The sequence below is a fragment of the Neovison vison genome, chromosome 1, assembly GCF_020171115.1.
Source record: "Neovison vison isolate M4711 chromosome 1, ASM_NN_V1, whole genome shotgun sequence".
NCBI classification, from domain to species: Eukaryota; Metazoa; Chordata; class Mammalia; order Carnivora; family Mustelidae; genus Neogale; species Neogale vison.
In genome coordinates, this window is record NC_058091.1 from 146,985,760 (window position 1) to 147,002,427 (window position 16,668).

The 16,668-nt window shown below is 46.6% G+C and overlaps 1 protein-coding gene across 1 annotated transcript in view; it reads left to right on the plus strand.

Annotated features, from left to right (window-relative positions):
* The first annotated feature begins 2,220 nt into the window (after positions 1-2,220).
* Positions 2,221-16,668, plus strand: part of SCGN (secretagogin, EF-hand calcium binding protein) — a 37,038-nt gene continuing 22,590 nt past the window's right edge. Inside the window, exons 1-6 of the mRNA XM_044238748.1 lie at positions 2,221-2,302; positions 3,152-3,222; positions 7,704-7,796; positions 11,218-11,307; positions 15,067-15,123; positions 15,554-15,631. Of these exons, the coding sequence (XP_044094683.1) occupies positions 2,221-2,302; positions 3,152-3,222; positions 7,704-7,796; positions 11,218-11,307; positions 15,067-15,123; positions 15,554-15,631 (471 nt within the window). The remainder of the gene's footprint in view (positions 2,303-3,151; positions 3,223-7,703; positions 7,797-11,217; positions 11,308-15,066; positions 15,124-15,553; positions 15,632-16,668) is intronic.

Consider the following 16,668-nt stretch of genomic DNA (forward strand, 5'->3'; position numbering starts at 1 on the left):
AGAGAATTATCCTCAATTATTTAACCACCCCCTACATTAAACCTTGATTATTACTTCTGACATTGGCCTTCTTTTTCCTTTTTCCATTTTATCAGAAAACAAGATCAGTCACCATCTTGGTGAGTTCGTGCAGATTCCTCTTCCTGACCGATGCCATATAACTGTGGACACTGAGCCGCTCACCCTCTCATTCCGCTATGTTCCTCAGTATTTGTACACAACACCTTCCCCAGAAGTGATGATTACTCAAAAATCCTGAAGCTTATTTCACCATTGTCTAAATGTCTATGTACGGAGATTTATCGTTTTAGCAGCTAACCTACATTCAGTGTTTACTGTGCTAAGTTTCTATGTATTTTTTCATTTTATCTTTATGACAACAATGTAAGAGCAAATGCTCATAACTAACCCCATTTTTACAGTGAAGAAAATGAGGTTTCCTCCAACTTGTCCAATATCACAGCTAGTAAGAGGCAAAGCTGGACCCCAAACCCAGAGCTATTTGCTTCTAAACCATTTTTTTCTTTATTATAAACCAAAGTCGTATCTTTTCATATTTTCTTAGTTTTTGCCTAATGTTCCAGGATCCTAACCAAGGTACTATATGGCATTAATTATGATGTCTTCTCAGATTCCTCTTAGCTGTGACAGTTTCTCACTTTCCTTTTTTCTCCACATTATTTAAAAAACTCACAGACAGTCAACTCTCATCCTCTGTAAGACCTGTACAGCAGTTATAGTATTCTGTGCACTCCTATGATGGACTCGGGTCCCCACAGCAACCCCCCCCCCCCAGAGCAGATATTATTATCCTCACTTTCTAGATGAGAAAGCACTCTCAGATGAAAACTGAAGGTCTCAGATGAAAACTGAAGGCCCAGGTCACAAAGCTAGCAAGTGGTAGAGCTGGGATCCTAACTCAGGACTGTCTAGCTGGTAGCGTCATGTTCTTTTCACTACTGTAGTTTAGTGTGTGTGTGTGAGGCAGTGGGGGACAGGAATCTCAAGCAGCCTCTACCCAGCATGGTGCCAGAGGTCAGGCTTGATCTCAGGACCCTGAGATGATGACCTGAGCCAAAATCAAAAGTCAGAACCTTAACTGAACCACCCAGGCGCCCCTATATGTGCTTTTTAAAAATAAATTTGAATGCTAATGTCTGAGTCACTGTCATAAAGAAAATCTTTATCTTATTAAATTCTTTTAATACCCAAGCTCCTTCTATGGATTCCTCAGCAGAAGGTTCTAAGCCCACGGTCAGAAGACATCCACGCTCATCAGTTACCTATTTCTCAAAGCAACCAATCAAATTTTGGACAGTTAAGATCATTAGACAGAATTCTTTGTTCTTCCGAATGATTTTTGTCCTTTGGGCTTGGTGAGGCTCTTATAAGCCAAATACAATAATTTAAGTCTTCTACCTAAGGACTCTGCAGCTGGCCACTGTGTCTCCCCCAGACCCTCTTCTCCTGGCAGAGCATGGCATGGTTTAGACTTTCCTCAACATTCTGGTACCCTGCATTAAACCATAGTTCCTTGCAAAATGCCCATTTAGTTACATGTCCTTATGGTGCATTATAGCTTAACAATAAGCATGCCCTAATACTCAGGGATAGGTAATTGCTGTTGACCGTCTCCTTGCTTACTGTAATCTCCTACCACTACCAGTATCACCCCTCTCCATCCCACCCCCACCCACCCCACACACTATTTCTAAGTCATCAGGTCCAAAGGGTTCTAACACGGAATCCTCTCCCAACATTTTCATTGCGGGAGTTCTCTCAAGAGGGGCGAAAGTTGGGTGTTCAGTAAAAGGTAAGGGAGGTCATTTTCTCTGAGTTTGGCAAACAAGTTAAAGGGCAAATGCAGTTAGCCATGGAGGCCCCAGCCTTTGTCCCCACTCCCCCACAGCGCAGAGGCAGAGGACCACCCCCGACCCCGCCCGGCCGGGAGGGTGGGGTGTGGGGCGCGGGGGGCGGAGCGGGACCAGCGAGTCTGCAGGAGGGCGGGCTCCGCGGTCTCTGGTCTCCGCTTAGGGACTGTAGCGACGCCAGGGCTCTGCCACCCGCCGCCTCGCCAGCCGCCCTCTCCCCCGTCCCCGCAGAAAGGTGCTCAGAGCAAACCAGAGAGCAAAGAAGCAGGCAAGGGAGTCAGGCAGAAGCCGCTACCAAAGTTCCCAGGTGTTCCTTGCCGGCAGGTGCCTAAACTCCGCGCTCAACACCATGGACAGCGCCCGCGAAGCGACTCAGGGGCTCTTGGACGCCGCGGGCTTCTGGCAGGTCTGGCAGCGCTTTGACGCGGACGGTAAGTGGAACACGCCACCAGCACATTCAGGTGTATACGTGGCTCCAGCCCTGACCCTCCGAAAGGATCTAGAGTTTCCCCTTCCCGTCTTTTCTCGCAGGGAACGTTGTCTTCCGGCGCTGTTAATGCTTATATCAAACCAAACAGATGTTAGGTGTCCTGGAGCTACAGATCTAGAGTTTGGTATTTAAGTTCAGGGTCGAGGGAAGGACTTGGTCCCCCTTCCAATCTCTCTCTGTGTGTGTCTAAGATGATATGTCAGATCACTACCTATATTCGAGGCTTGTGGCTGGCAGGCAGCTGTCTGAAGTAAGCCCTCCCTAAAGGTGCTTTTCAAAGGAAGGGAGGACGAATTTTACCAACTTTCAAAAAGATGCTACCCCCCAAAAAAAACACTTGAAAAGAAAATGGAGCCACTTAAAATGTGCTGTATCTTTAGTAATAATCCAACAACCATAAAGAAAATAGCTAAACTGTGTTTTGATCCTGAAAAGTAAGATTTAAGAATTATACCTGTTAAATCTTTCGAAGCTTCCAAATCCTGGGCTTGGATTTTCTTCTAAAACTCATGTTTGTCTGTGGATTCAAATGTATGTATTTAGTCGCTTTCCTTTCCCAAATATTCATTTAAACCCAACACAGAGCATTTACGCTTGAGCATATGTTTATGATTCATGTCTCTGAGAGGTTAGACCCTAGCACGTGAGCACTGAGTTATCGGAAGAGTAAGGAACAGTATCCATGGGGATTTTACAGGCTGTGAGATCCAAAACAATTGAGATAAATAGTAAATGTCACATGTCATTCTATGTAAGTGACGATCACTTATGCATCTCCTGTTGCATTTAGAAAAAGGTTACATAGACGAGGAGGAACTCGATGCTTTCTTTCATCACGTGCTGACAACGCTGGGTACTGAGGTAAGTACTTGTGCCACGAGGCATTAATTTATGTGCCTTTAGCAAAACAGGAGAAGCATCCAAGTCTCATGTTGATCTGCACCTATTAATCCCATCTGACCTCTTTTCTTCCTTGCTTGCGTTAATTTTTCTCCATCTCTTAGCAACATGGAGGGACGGAGGCAGGTTTCATAAAAGGGATGACTGTAGCGTTAGACATGCTGGCCATTGACTTCTAGTGTAACATCTGTCATCCCCTCGACAGACCTTAACTATAGATTCAAACAACTCTGTTTTGAACGTCTCCTTGGTTATGTTTCTGCTAATGGGTTTTGACGTGAAGATAAGGCAGCTCACTGTTCAAAAAGGTGGAAGAGATGTTAAGAGCTCCGAGGTTCCGAGTGTTTAGTGCATTTGATACTCCTTTGATAGCAGCTTACAAACAAACAGAACATTTAAAATCATTTCCTGTTATTAATTTCGTTAGAAGAGGTTATAGATTTCTTTGGGAATAACAAACCAGAAAATAAGCAATATACCCAGAGCCCAGGTATAATAAATGGAAACCTATTCAATCGTGTCCATGTCCTTCCCTGATGGTAAATCCGGCCTCAAGAGATGGAGATTAACTCTGGAGGATCCCCGTAGCAAAGCAAAGACTCCTACAAAGACACCCCAGCCTGGGGATGGGAGAACCTAGTCAAGACTCCATCTGAGGGGGCGCCTGGGTGGTTCAGTGGATTAAGCCGCTGCCTTCGGCTCAGGTCATGATCTCAGGGTCCTGGGATCGAGTCCTGCATCGGGCTCTCTGCTCAGCGGGGAGCCTGCTTCCCTCTCTCTCTTTCTGTCTGCCTCTCTGCCTACTTGTGATCTCTATCTGTCAAATAAATAAATAAAATCTTTTAAAAAAAAAAGACTCCATCTGAGGATGCATGGTAAGAGGACTAGCTCTGGAAACAGGAGCATTTAAAGTGAATTCTGGAAATCACTTATCCTCAGCCAGAGAACTGTTTACACAGAAGAATGAAGTGCCTTGTACTGTCCTGTAGGAGCCCAATGGAGGGAACGAGGCTCTCCGTGCCACCAAGGAATGCTTTGAGAGGGTGTTTCCGGGTGTGGGCGGGCAGCCAGCTGAGAACAGAAGAGGCTGCCATCTGCCTCCAGCAGACACACAGACCTTGTCTCTCCCTGCCTCTGTCTCTATGTACACAGATCTCTCTCTCTCTCTCTCTCTCTGTGCCTTGACTGTTCATTTGATGTCTGCGTGTCTCATTTTTCTGCCCATTTCTGTTTCTCATTTTGATTCCTGGCCGCTATCTTCCATCATCTCTTGACTTTCTCTCTGACCTTTCTGTCTCTCATCTGTCTGTCAGACAGGTCTCTCCAAGTTTCCTTGTTTCTCCTTCTATCTGCAGTCCGTCTCTCAAAGCTTGCCCCTCTTTTCCCTGTCTTTTCTTCTCCTTTCTCTTTCTTACCTATCTCATCTCTTTTTTGCCCCTCATTTCTTGTCTTTTATCAGTTTCTTTTCTTTTCTCCTTCTTTCCCTTAACACTCTCTGTCTCTGTCTTCTGGTCTCTCTGTCTCTGCCTTGCCCTTCCTTATTGCTCTAAATGCTAGGGCTCACTGCACTCCAGAACCCATGAGTCAGATGCCCTTTAGTCAAGCATGACAGGTGTGTTTAAGGAAAACAAATAGATGAAGGCAGAACCATTTGAAGTCTTGGGATAAACTGGATGGTCCAAAACCCCAAACTCCCAGAGACTTAGAACTTCACACCTTTCCAGAAGTTCTTTGCCTTAGTGATTTACAGGAAAGAGGGAGAAAAGCTATTGTCAGTGTGGAAGCTGGGAGTGTCTTATTTACAGTTGTAAGGTGGGGGTGGGGCTGGTAAGACACAAGGGTCTGCTCTGAGCCGAGGGCATCTTCTTCCGGGGCTTTGGCTAACGTTAGCGGCATTGTTGCCATTAGTGATGGAGCAGAGAGGTGCCTCGCTTGCTGCTGGGCAGTCCATCTCTTCCCTCCCTCAGAGCCAGCCTGGCGACTTGCCCTCCCACACAGGGGCGGGCATGGTCCTTGCAGGAGAGGAGACAACAAGAGACTCACCAGTGTCCTGTGCCCCTGTGTGTCCCATCCCCAAGGAATTTCAGTACCTTTGGGGTTTGCCTAGGATCTTGCATTTTTAAATCACCGTATGTCCGTTGGTATCTCTCTCACCCTCTGTCCATCCAGGAACAGTGACTGCCCATCATGGGGGATGGTGGGAGGGTTCTAATAGAATCAGGCCAGTCTCGCTGGGCTTGGACAGCAGACCCAACCACCCGTTCTCGGCATGTGGCTGGGGAGAGAGTTTTGGAGCCAGATCATTTGTATAAGCCATTGTCTCAAAAAGTCATCACCTGCCATTATTCCATTTCAAAATGCTGATACCTGACCCTGGGGAGTGGGGTTCTAGGAGCCTGTGCTGGGCCCTCCATGCTCCCAGAACAACCACGATTAAGGAAACTATTCCTGATTCCTGGTTCTGGGTTTCCTCCCTGCAGAGAAAGGAGTGGGCTCTAAGCATGTCCTTAATCAGAGAGCAGGACTTCCAAGTGGACGTCCATCAAGCTGAGTGACAGTCCCCATCCCTGCTTCTAACCAGGGATGCCCCAGCGAGTAGAGAAGACGCCACAGGGAGGCCTCCAGGATTGGGCCTGGGATTTAGGAGGAGCAAGCGGTTCTTCAGAGGCCTGAAGAACTCTCCTTTCCTCCCTGATTAGCAAGCAGGTCACAGAAGCCTCGGAGGAAGGAATTTCAGGGTCACCAACAGCGACCTGCTGGTCAACCTTGGAAAGCAACCAATCTGTGTGTGACTCCCTGCTTCTCGGGGCCTCTGCGGGGACAGACTTAATGGAACCATGAGCCATTCATGCTGCGGCTCCCGTTCCTCACCCCTCCCTTAGCTCCTACCTTTTCTTTTCAAATGCTCAGAACTGGCCTCTGAACTAGGTCTGGAGAGAGCAAGTAAAGAGCAGAGCCTCACTTCCTGGGGCTGTGTCCATATCTTTCCTGTCAGAGTCTAGCACAGCCTGGGCCTCCTTCCATGCTTCAGAGACGACAGAGTCTTACGGAAGCGGGGTAGGGTGGTGCAGATGGGAAACACAACAGAGGCAGTCCCTCGGCTCTGTTGCTTTAGGTCCAAGGGATGGCCATGAGCTTTGGGGTTACGGGATGAAGTCAAGGTTCTGTGGCTTAAAGCTAAGGTAGCACTAGACTCTGGCCTCAACTTCTTTGGCTTAACATTTATTAATTGTGAAACTTAGTTATCTTCCCCCATGGCTTATGTCCACTAAGGTCCTTTGGGAAGGTCCAGCCCACCATAAAGAACCATGTATTCATACTGTATCTCAGAGACACAGAAGTGACGGCTGTCCTGCAGATATCCTAATCTAGAAAGCCAACCTGAAATGCAAAGTGAAAACCCACCTTGTGGAGGAACCTCCATCACGTTTTCTTTCTGTATGGTGCACGTACACAGCCCAGACACCCACACCCACACACAGGATCCGAGGAGCCAAGACTAGAAACGCCGATCTCTCCATATGTAGTGCAGTGTCTCAGGAGGAAGCCTGGCTAGCAGGGGTCATGGGGGATCGGATTAGGGACAGTATATCAGGGAGGCTGAATTTAGCGGCCGCTGCAGTCTGGAGTCCTGGGATCTGGCACTAGGGGGGACGTTTCTACCTCTCTGTTCCTTCATCAGAATTCATTCTCCATTCTCTCTATTCCTTGGTAATTCAATAACTACTTTCTTACTTTTTCCCCTTCTAATTATTTTTCCCTCGGCGGGCTCAAGGAGAAGATGAAGGGATGAGTGACGGCAAACTTGCGATCTAAAAGAGTTGGGCTTTTCCCTTTGAAACAGAACAAAATCTCTGATCTCTTGGAGGGAGAACTTAGGAGTCCTGCGAATGAGCTTAATGGAGGTGTTGTCTGTAGATCAGCTCATGGGATCAGGTTATGTCAGTCCGAAGCCCCTCAAAACCTAGTCTCTCGGCTTCTCTTCCTTCATTCAGGTTTTAGGAGCTCACTAGCCTGTAGGTCTTACCTGCTTGGGATTCTGATCAGCGGTGCTTTGCTCAAGAACTCTCCACCACTGTTCTCCCTTGTTCAACAGGGTAGGCTCATTTTAAATGGCTAAATAACCTGCTTTCCAGGTTAGACTAATGTAATGACCAGGCTCTATGCTCTGAATATTTGATATCCTGACTACATTTTTGGAATCCCCATGGTTTTTTTTTTAAAGATTTTATTTATTTATTTGACAGACAGAGACCACAAGTAGGCAGAGAGGCAGAGAGAGAGGGGGAAGCTGGCTTCCCGCTGAGCAGAGAGCCTGAGGTGGGGCTCGATCCCAGGACCCTGAGATCATGACCTGAGCCGAAGGCAGAGGCTTTAACCCACTGAGCCACCCAGGCGCCCTTCCCCATGGGTTTAATGCGGCTCTGTCTGGCCTATTGTAGGAGGCGGGCATGGAAGAAAATGTGCAGAGAATGAAGCAACAGTTCACGGGTCTGCAGGGTGTCTCCAGAGGTGGGCGCGTGCTGATGAAAGAGGTACCTTTCCCAACTGTCCTTTCTCCACTGAGGCTTTTCGGGCTGTCATTTTCCTCCCAAAAATAATACAAATCTTACATCTGAATGGGAAGCTAGAACTGTCTGCCAGGCTGCTGGCCTATCCAGCATTTTGAAGTAATCTTCTCTCTTTTTCCATTTTCTTAACAACCCGTATCATTTTCTTTAGGTCAAGCAGTATCTGTAGTTATTGTAACTGGGGAGTTCATATGCTGGAGGTCTTGCAGTTACTCGATCCAATGGGTCCCTTTGCTATGTGCTGTTCAGATCCAGCCTGGGCATAAGGAAAAACTGACTAACAAGAAATGAGTTGATGCTGAAAATAAATAAATGAAAAAAAAAAATGAGTTGAAACTCCTGCATCAGCTCCCAGCGGAGGTTGGGGAGATCTAACCCCAGAGATCATTTGAAACAAAACGGACAGCAGCCATCCTTCAGCCCAGCCCACATAGTACCTTTCTTTTCAGAAAATTATGACACTAGGGCAAGATAATTGTATCCTTATGAAAAGTAGACATGTTTGCCCGAAAGGAAGCAGCCCTCTCAGAACCCTAGCATTTCCTAAATTTTCACTCCAAGGCAAAAATTGTTCATGTCGCCAGCGATGGTAGATAACCGGAGCAAGTAAACGCAAGCCTCAAGCTAGAAACACAGGTCTCATGACTGTGCGTTCACCGCTGCGTTCTCCAGCCCCCGGAGCACAGCCGAACATTAACGGTGCCCAGTATATGTGTGTGGGCTTAGGGAGAAGATATGAAACACGGGAAATGGCTGAAAATGACGGTGTTATCTCACTAACAACAGGCAGAGCTTCACGAAGCACTTAGAAACCCGGCAACGGCTTGGACACCCGTGCCAACCATCCCATCACGGAGTCCCGCAGATGCACAGCGGAGGTGTCGTCTGTAGACAAGCTGATGGGATCTGGTTACACCCGTCCCAGGCCCCTTAAATCCTCTGGAGTCTGTGCGCTTAAGGAGTACAAGTCTCCCCCACCTCCTCCTGCTGGACCATGGCCTATCTCACTCTAGTCACAGGTCGTTAAGACCTGAAAATCAGCCCACCCGGACACATATTAGGTATTCTAGCACAACTAAGGTGGGGCAGACTTCGTCACGGACAGCCCAAGCCAGGCTGCGGGATTATCTGTGCATTTGATTTGCCCCGGGCTCCCCCAATTAAAGCTGAAGACAGACTGGGTTCTAAAGCCTGGGGATCTGTGAATCACATTTTCATTTGGTTTTTGGCTTGTCCTACCCCATGGGAAAAAGCACGTAGTTCTGAAGAGCAGATGCTGATTCCAGTGGACCTTGGAGCCCAGACAGGGGTGGCGGGGGGGAGGCAGGATGTGGAGGATGGGGCTGGGGCAGTGCCAAGTCCACACGGTGAATGTGAGACCTTGGCCAAGTTACTTCTCCCCGAGCCTCTGGTTCATGGTCTTCATCAACGCGGCATTAGCATTTATTGAAGGAATTTTGCCTGTAAGTAGTGACTCACTTTACTTTTAGCCTTCACATTAGCATCAGGATATAAACATTATTATCCCCATTTTACAAGTGAGGAAACTGAGGCACAGAGGGATCAATTAACTTGTGCCAGACCAAATCAAAGGCGAACAATGGAGCAGGAATTAGGATCCACTCTAAAGCCTGTCCCGGACACACACTGCGCTGTCCTGATCCCATGAGTAAAAGGGGGTAATCACACCAGGGGGACTGGTGTGAGACTTTAATGTAGCATAAATGAAAAGTACGTCGCCAGTGCCTGCCACGTCATAGCTACTCGATACATGATATTAAAATATGATTGCTGTCGTTCACACGGTGTGTCCTTGAGCAGACCCACACCCAGCTAGAGGAGTGAATGGGCGTGTGGGCTCAACATGCCTCCCCACCCCCAGCAGCCTCTGCGTGGACTCCACCGTGGCGTTGAGCGCGGAGATAGAAGGAGTAGCTACTGTTTCTGGGGGACAACGCAAGCCAGCAACACGGCCGTACCGTATCATGGGATGAGCCCAGCCAAACACAGCCATGCGCTGAAGTAAGAATTATAGTCATCCATCATGGGAAGAAAATGTCACCGTTACTCATGAGAGAAGTGACCTAAATCAGTAGAACTGGTGCTCACATAGGAGGAGGGAAGGCGTAATGGATCCCACCCAGACCAGCTCTGGAAGATCACAGAGACACTGATAATGAAGAAGAAGAAAAATAGCCGACACTCAGGACCTGACAGCAGGCACTCCTGTCTGTGCCCGTGGTGTGGAGAGACCGCGCGGACGCCATCTCCCCAGCACGGCGTGAAGCTGGAAAGGATGGCCCTAGTCCGGGTGCCACCACTTGCCACATAACTAACGCGAATTCTAGTTTCTTTTTTTTAAAAAAAGATTTTATTAATTTATTTGACAGAGAAAGATCACAAGTAGGCAGAGAGGCAGGCAGAGAGAGAGAGAGGAAAGCAGGCTCCCTGCTGAGCAGAAAGCTCGATGCGGGGCTCGATCCCAGGACCCTGAGATCACGCACGACCTGAGCCAAAGGCAGAGGCCCAATCCACTGAACCACCCAGGTGCCCAAGTTCCAGTTTCTTTGACGAAAAAATGAGAATGGGAGTGTGTTGCGTACTTTCTGGGTTGGGGCTAGGATGGAGTGAGTAAGCATACGTAAGAATTTAGAACAGTTCTTGGCACATATAAGAATTATTCACTCTTTTTGATCCCAGGGTCCTGGGATCGAGTCCCGCATCCGGCTCTCTGCTCAGCAGGGAGCCTGCTTCCCTCTCTCTCTCTCTGCCTGCCTCTCTGTCTACTTGTAATCTCTGTCTGTCAAATAAACAAATAAAATCTTTAAAAAAAAAGAATTATTCGCTCTTTTAATTTCCCATTATATAATGGAGTTAAATTATTTTAATATGGGAGAGTCTTAAAATAGTGTCTGGAACATATTAAGCACTGACAGATTTATGATTACTATTAGGATTATGGGGCGCCTGGCTGGCTCAGTTTGTACAGCATCTGCCTTCGGCTCAGGTCATGACACAAGGTCCCTAGGATCGAGTCCTGCATCGGGCTCCCTGCTCAGTGGGGAACCTGCTTCTCCCTCTCCCTCTCCTTCTGTGCTCTCTCAAATAAATAAAACTCTTTAAAAAAAAATAAAATTAGGATTATGATTTTGGATCGTAAGCTTGTGGGAGGCAGACACCCGCCATGCTTCCTACCTAGTAACAGAGCAGTGTTTGAAAGCATCAGGGAATCCAAAACTGCAGTCAGGGACCCAGAACTGTAATCGGAGCTCTCGGTCCTGGGAAATCCAAGCCCTCTTCCCCTTGTAGTATGTCCCACTGTGTCTTTTGCCCAGGGAGCAGTGGCCGGTGTGGCTGATGGCTGTTTCTCTCTGCTTCCTCTCAGCTTGCCAACATGTTCTTGTCTGAAGATGAAAACTTCCTGCTGCTCTTTCGTCAGGAAAACCCCTTGGACAGCAGTGTGGAGTTTATGCAGGTAAGTGTTTGGCTGTGTCTCTGCAGAGGATGAGGACTGAGAAAAGCTCAGGATCCCAACTACCCATGAGGGAGGCCAGCAATCCTGTCCAGTCCCCAAATCCTCAGAGGGTAAGACCAAGCAAAGAAGCCCTTGGTGATGAACCAGAACTTGGGTCCCAAACCCCCGTGCGCTCTGGGCGCTGCCTTAGGCTGCTCCCAAGCCAACAGAGTCCTTCAGCCTGAGCTAGAGGAAGCCCAGAAAACAGGCAGGCAGGCTGACATGGAGGAATATGACAGGGGTCAGCTAGGAACTCCGGAGCCCGGAGAGCAGGTGTCCCATTCAAAGCAGAGAACCCTGGGGAGCTCCAGAGGATTGCTGGCTTCTAAGCATGCTATCTGGACATCTAGCCTACTTGTTTTTATATGTTGGCCACTAATTCTGGTTTCAAAGGTATAATACCATGAAAACGTAACTCCCTAGCGTGTCCATCCAGCCAGCAGACCTTCTGTTTGCAGTCGCTGTGCTCGAGAGAACGTTGAAGGCCGTCAGTGCCTCCTCTTAGCTCCTCTTTCGGCCTCCGGATGTTACTGTCCTTTGGACAAAGACCAGGAAATTTAGAGCAGACTCAAGACAGCTACTGCATCCCAGGCGGTTCTTGAAATAGTTACCAAGACCCCATTTAGGAGATAATAGGTTAGCACCCTTTTACACGACTGTAGTTACTTCCGGCCGAGTGGAAGTCATAAAATTGAGCAAGCACGAGCATAGACTATTCACGGGAGAGATCTGAATGATCTGAATGGACAATAAAAGTTGGCTGGTAGATAAGAAGTGCCAATTTATAACAACTGATTTTTGCCAATCCAAGTGGTAAAGATTTTAAGAGGATCAACAAAATACATGGTGCCAGCCAGAAAGCCCTGATATTGACGCTCATGATCTGTTGTTAGGCATGCACACTGCAACAATTTTATGGAGAGCGATTTTGCAAAAATATAATCAGAATCCTTTAAAATGTCATTATTCAAAGTTAAAAATATCGTTACCCTTGGACTTAATAAGTCTACTGCTCCAGGCATCTATCTTAAGTTATAATCAGAAATGTTTGTAATTGAAGGAAATGTGTTATATTGTTAAGAAGCAAAACTGTGCATGCATTAACATTATTTAAAAAATGGTTCACCCTAACACCTATGTAAATTAAACTGTAGATAGATACACATAAGATAAATGCTAATTGCTTTTAAGTGGTAAGATTTCAGATGGTTTTCATATTTTTTGTACTTTAATATTTTCCAACTGTGCACAGATCATAATTATTTATAAATCACTTTAAGTGACATTTTCACAATGATTTGAATGGTGCTCAAAAATGCTCTCAGAAAGTTTTAAATGAAAATAATAAACAGATTGCCCATGTGTATAGACAATATGACTTCCAAGTTAGTCTTGTCATGTAACAGAAATATGAGGAAAGGAAACAAAGGTATACCTGAAAAGTGTAGTTTTCTCCTTTTTGTAGCTCATTAATTTTGTACAGTGAATATGATTTACTCTTATAATCAGAAACACAGTATTAAAATGTTAGGCCTTGCTTAATACTGAATAACTCTGAGGAATGGGAAAAAGCAAAGAGCACTATGGAGCTTTCCTATCTTTTTGCTTTTTCTTTTTTTTTTTTTTTTTAACTTATTCCATTTACCCCCTCCCTTTAAGTTGGTTAGTGGCTTCCGTAACAAAGAGCCTTCCCTTTCTCTACCCAATTAAAAAAAAAAATACATATCTCTTCAGATTCCTGATTTCTTTTCTTTAAGTTAAATTTGTTATAACCTACTATTATCCTATATATTTTTAAAAATTCTAAGTTAATGTCTTTACGTTCCCCCTAGGCCACCGGACCTTAAAACACTTTAATCCTAACATAGGGTACCCAGCTCATGTGTGGTGACTGCCCAGGATATGAGTTCTGTCTTGTTTTCTTTAACCTTACAAATTTTATGCAGTCAAGATTTGTTACCCATCATCTTTGTGAACCATTGCTTTTTGTGACTAAGAGTCTCTTTATTTTCCTCCTTCCTAGTGTTTATCCTTCACTAAATTTTATTGGTAAAACTTTATTTGCCTGGAAATCTCTTATTTTTCTTTCATTCTTTAAAGTAGGAAGGGGGACCTGGGTGGCTCAGACATTAAGCATCAGCTTTCAGCTCAGGTCATGATCTCAGGGTCCTGGGTTCAAACCCTGCTTCGGGCTCTCTGCTCAGCAGGAAGCCTGCTTCTCCCTCTTCCACTCCCCCTGCTTGAGTTCCCTTTCTCTCTTGTGTCTCTCTCTAATAGATAAAATCTTAAAAAAAAAAAAAATTAAAAATTAAAAAAAAATAAATAATAAAAATAGATAGATAGGTGAGCACATTAATCACATAGAAAACTTTGGGCCTCCAATGGCTGGCTCAGTTGTAGTAAAATTATAAGATAATGTAGACAGAAAATTTTTGGAGAATAGCATAAGAAAAGCATGAAAAATGGTTTGATTATTTAAAATTCTCATTGTTAGCTTTGGTATATTCACACCATAAAAGTTTGAATGTAATTTATATTTCATTTGTTGACTTTGTAAGTCTGGCTGAGTTCAGGGGCCATAGGGCATGAAGTTTCTCAGTCTTCTCATGGCCCATCAGTACCCCCACTAGCCCTGCAGGGGCTCAGGCTGACTGGGGTCTAGAATTAAGGTCCCTGCAGTGAGTGACTCAGCTAACCCATTATATAGCTACAGACGATCTGTCAGTTAAAAAAAGAAAAGAACTTAAAAAAAAAAAAAAGAAAAGAAAAGGACTTAAGGGCACTTGGGAGGCTCAGTCAGTTAAGCATCTGCCTTTGGCTCAGGTCATGATCCTGGGGTCCTGGGATCAAACCCTATATTGGGCTACTGCTCAACGTGGAGCCTGCTTCTCCCTCTCCCTCTGCGGCCCCCCCTGCTTGTGTTTTCTCTCTTTTTCTCTGGGTCTTGCTCTCTGTCAAATAAAAAGTTAATTAATTAAAAACAAAAACAAATAACAGTGTTACTTCTTCTGTTCCTTTCCTTTTCTTCTTTTTCATGTAGACTCTGCACCCAGCCTGGAACCCCAAGCAGGGCTTGAGCTCACAACCCTGAGATCAAAACCTGAGCTGAGACCACAAGTCGGGTGCTTACCCGGCTGAGCCGCCCAGACACCCCTACTTTCTGATTCTGTACAAGAGTTCGAGAAATAGCCAACCCGTGAGGCTTAAGCATGGGATAATCCGAGGTGATCCAAATCACACCGCTTATGAGGGAAAGCAGTTCAGCGTGTCTATAGCAGTGTTCAGTTGTCCAGTTTTGTGAGCGTATCTTTAGCCAGATGAAGGCTGCCCTTACACCCTAAAGCCAAGGAGAGGCTTGTCTCATCACTGGGAACTACCTGAGATGTTTTCTTCCCTTTATCCAGAGCCAAGGCCACACAGGGAGGATCCCTGAGGGTCTGCGGGCAGCACAGTTTATTTTGAAGGGGTTCACCCTTTCACTAAGGGTTATAGTTTGATGCAGGTGCCTCCACCTGATGCTCCCCAACTTTGCATGGGCCCCGGGCTTTGCCTCCTGCCGGCTTTGTGTGCAATTTCCTGATACAGCTGCAGGCTACGTTCTCTGCGTCAGCACACGGACCCGGGACAAATGTCGGCATCCGTCCTCCGTGACCTCTGGCTGCGTGCTTGTTTACGCGGCCGCTGGTTCGTAGACAGATGCCTGGCTTTTGTGTATTTCAGATTTGGCGCAAATATGACGCTGACAGCAGCGGGTTTATATCAGTGGCTGAGCTGCGCGTAAGTGTCCCCGGGCGGGTCTCTCACCGGGGGGCGGGATGCCCGCTCGCCCCTGGGAATTGGATGCACGCGGATCATGAATTCCATTTCTGTGAGCCCAAGAAACTTGGATTTGAATGTGTGACTTTAAAAAACAGTATTTGTGTTTAAAAGCTTTAGAAAGTACAAGTGATACCGGTTTCTCTAGAGAAGACACATCATTGAGGAGTTTTGACACTTTTTCCACGCCTGGAGCTATTCTCTGGGTTCTAAGAACATCCTTTAAACAGGGACATCCCTCCCCATTCTTGGATTTATTGCTTGCTAAAAGCATTTTATTTTCTCCATTAAAAAACCAAAATGAGCCACCATCCTTGATGTAAGTCCTCCCGAGATCTTGGCGGTTTATCTGCTCTCCGTTTAACATGTGGTTCTTCTCTTGATGCCACAGAACTTCCTCCGAGACCTCTTCCTCCACCACAAAAAGGCCATTTCGGAGGCTAAGCTGGAAGAATATACTGGCACCATGGTAAGTAACTGAGCGATGGGATCTCCACAAGGGGGTTAACCACCCCTCCGCCCCCCGCCTCTCCAGGGCCCAGAAACAGAAGCGCAGAGTAAGTGCCCCAGTGAGCATGTGTGGACTAAGTGAATGCAAGAGGAAAAGTCAACTCTCCAAAATGGGCTAACATTGAGCCTCGTTAGGCCCTCTCTGAGGTTGGGGCTGCATGTACTGGAGATGGAAAGCAGTTCACCTGTCCTTGGGGAGACCAGAGAAGTAGAGTCAACATTGGGTTACTAGGCACCAGGCCAATGAGCTCAATCCTACCGGAAGTCACATGGAAATGGGTAAACATGGACAATCAGAAACCTAGACAACTAGGACCAAACACATGGAAGCCACTTAGAGAGCTGAGAGCCAGCTGGGCGGGACAGGTGTGTCCCCGTTCTGCCACGTCTTAGCTATGACCTTGGGAGATTGTCAAGCCTCTCCTTTTACTTACTTCATCCATAAAATGGGGGGTTAATAGGACCGAATTACTGTGAGGGCAACAGAAGTACTGGGCAGGCGTCTGGGTCATGAGACGTGTTAACTCTCATTTTCAGGCTTGCTATGGTCCTTGTTGTCATTACTTTACTTGTCCCTTGTGGCATTCACGTGCTGAATGACCGAGATTATTTTGGTGTCAAAACTCCTTGGAAAACGGTGGTTTGGGAGCAGCTGTTTCTGGCAACCCCCTCCTCACCTTCTGTTCCGACTCGTTCCCCGAACATCTCCCCTGCCATGCATCAGCAGCCTGGCTCCCCTGCCTTCCATCTCCTCTGAGCCCCCTCCCGGCCCCAGACTCGTGCTCCTTTCCAATCGAACTCCGTAGGTGGTTTCTCAGTCAATAAGCAAGGAGATGGCTGGTGAAGGCTTGACGGCTTGTAGGATTGTTACATCTATCGTATGAGGTGTTCTTGACCAGATTGATGTTACTCAAATTCCTGGAGCACAGTCGGGAACATGCACCACTGGGAAGAGGTCATGAATTCCCATAAAATGGGAGCCACTTAAGTGATGTT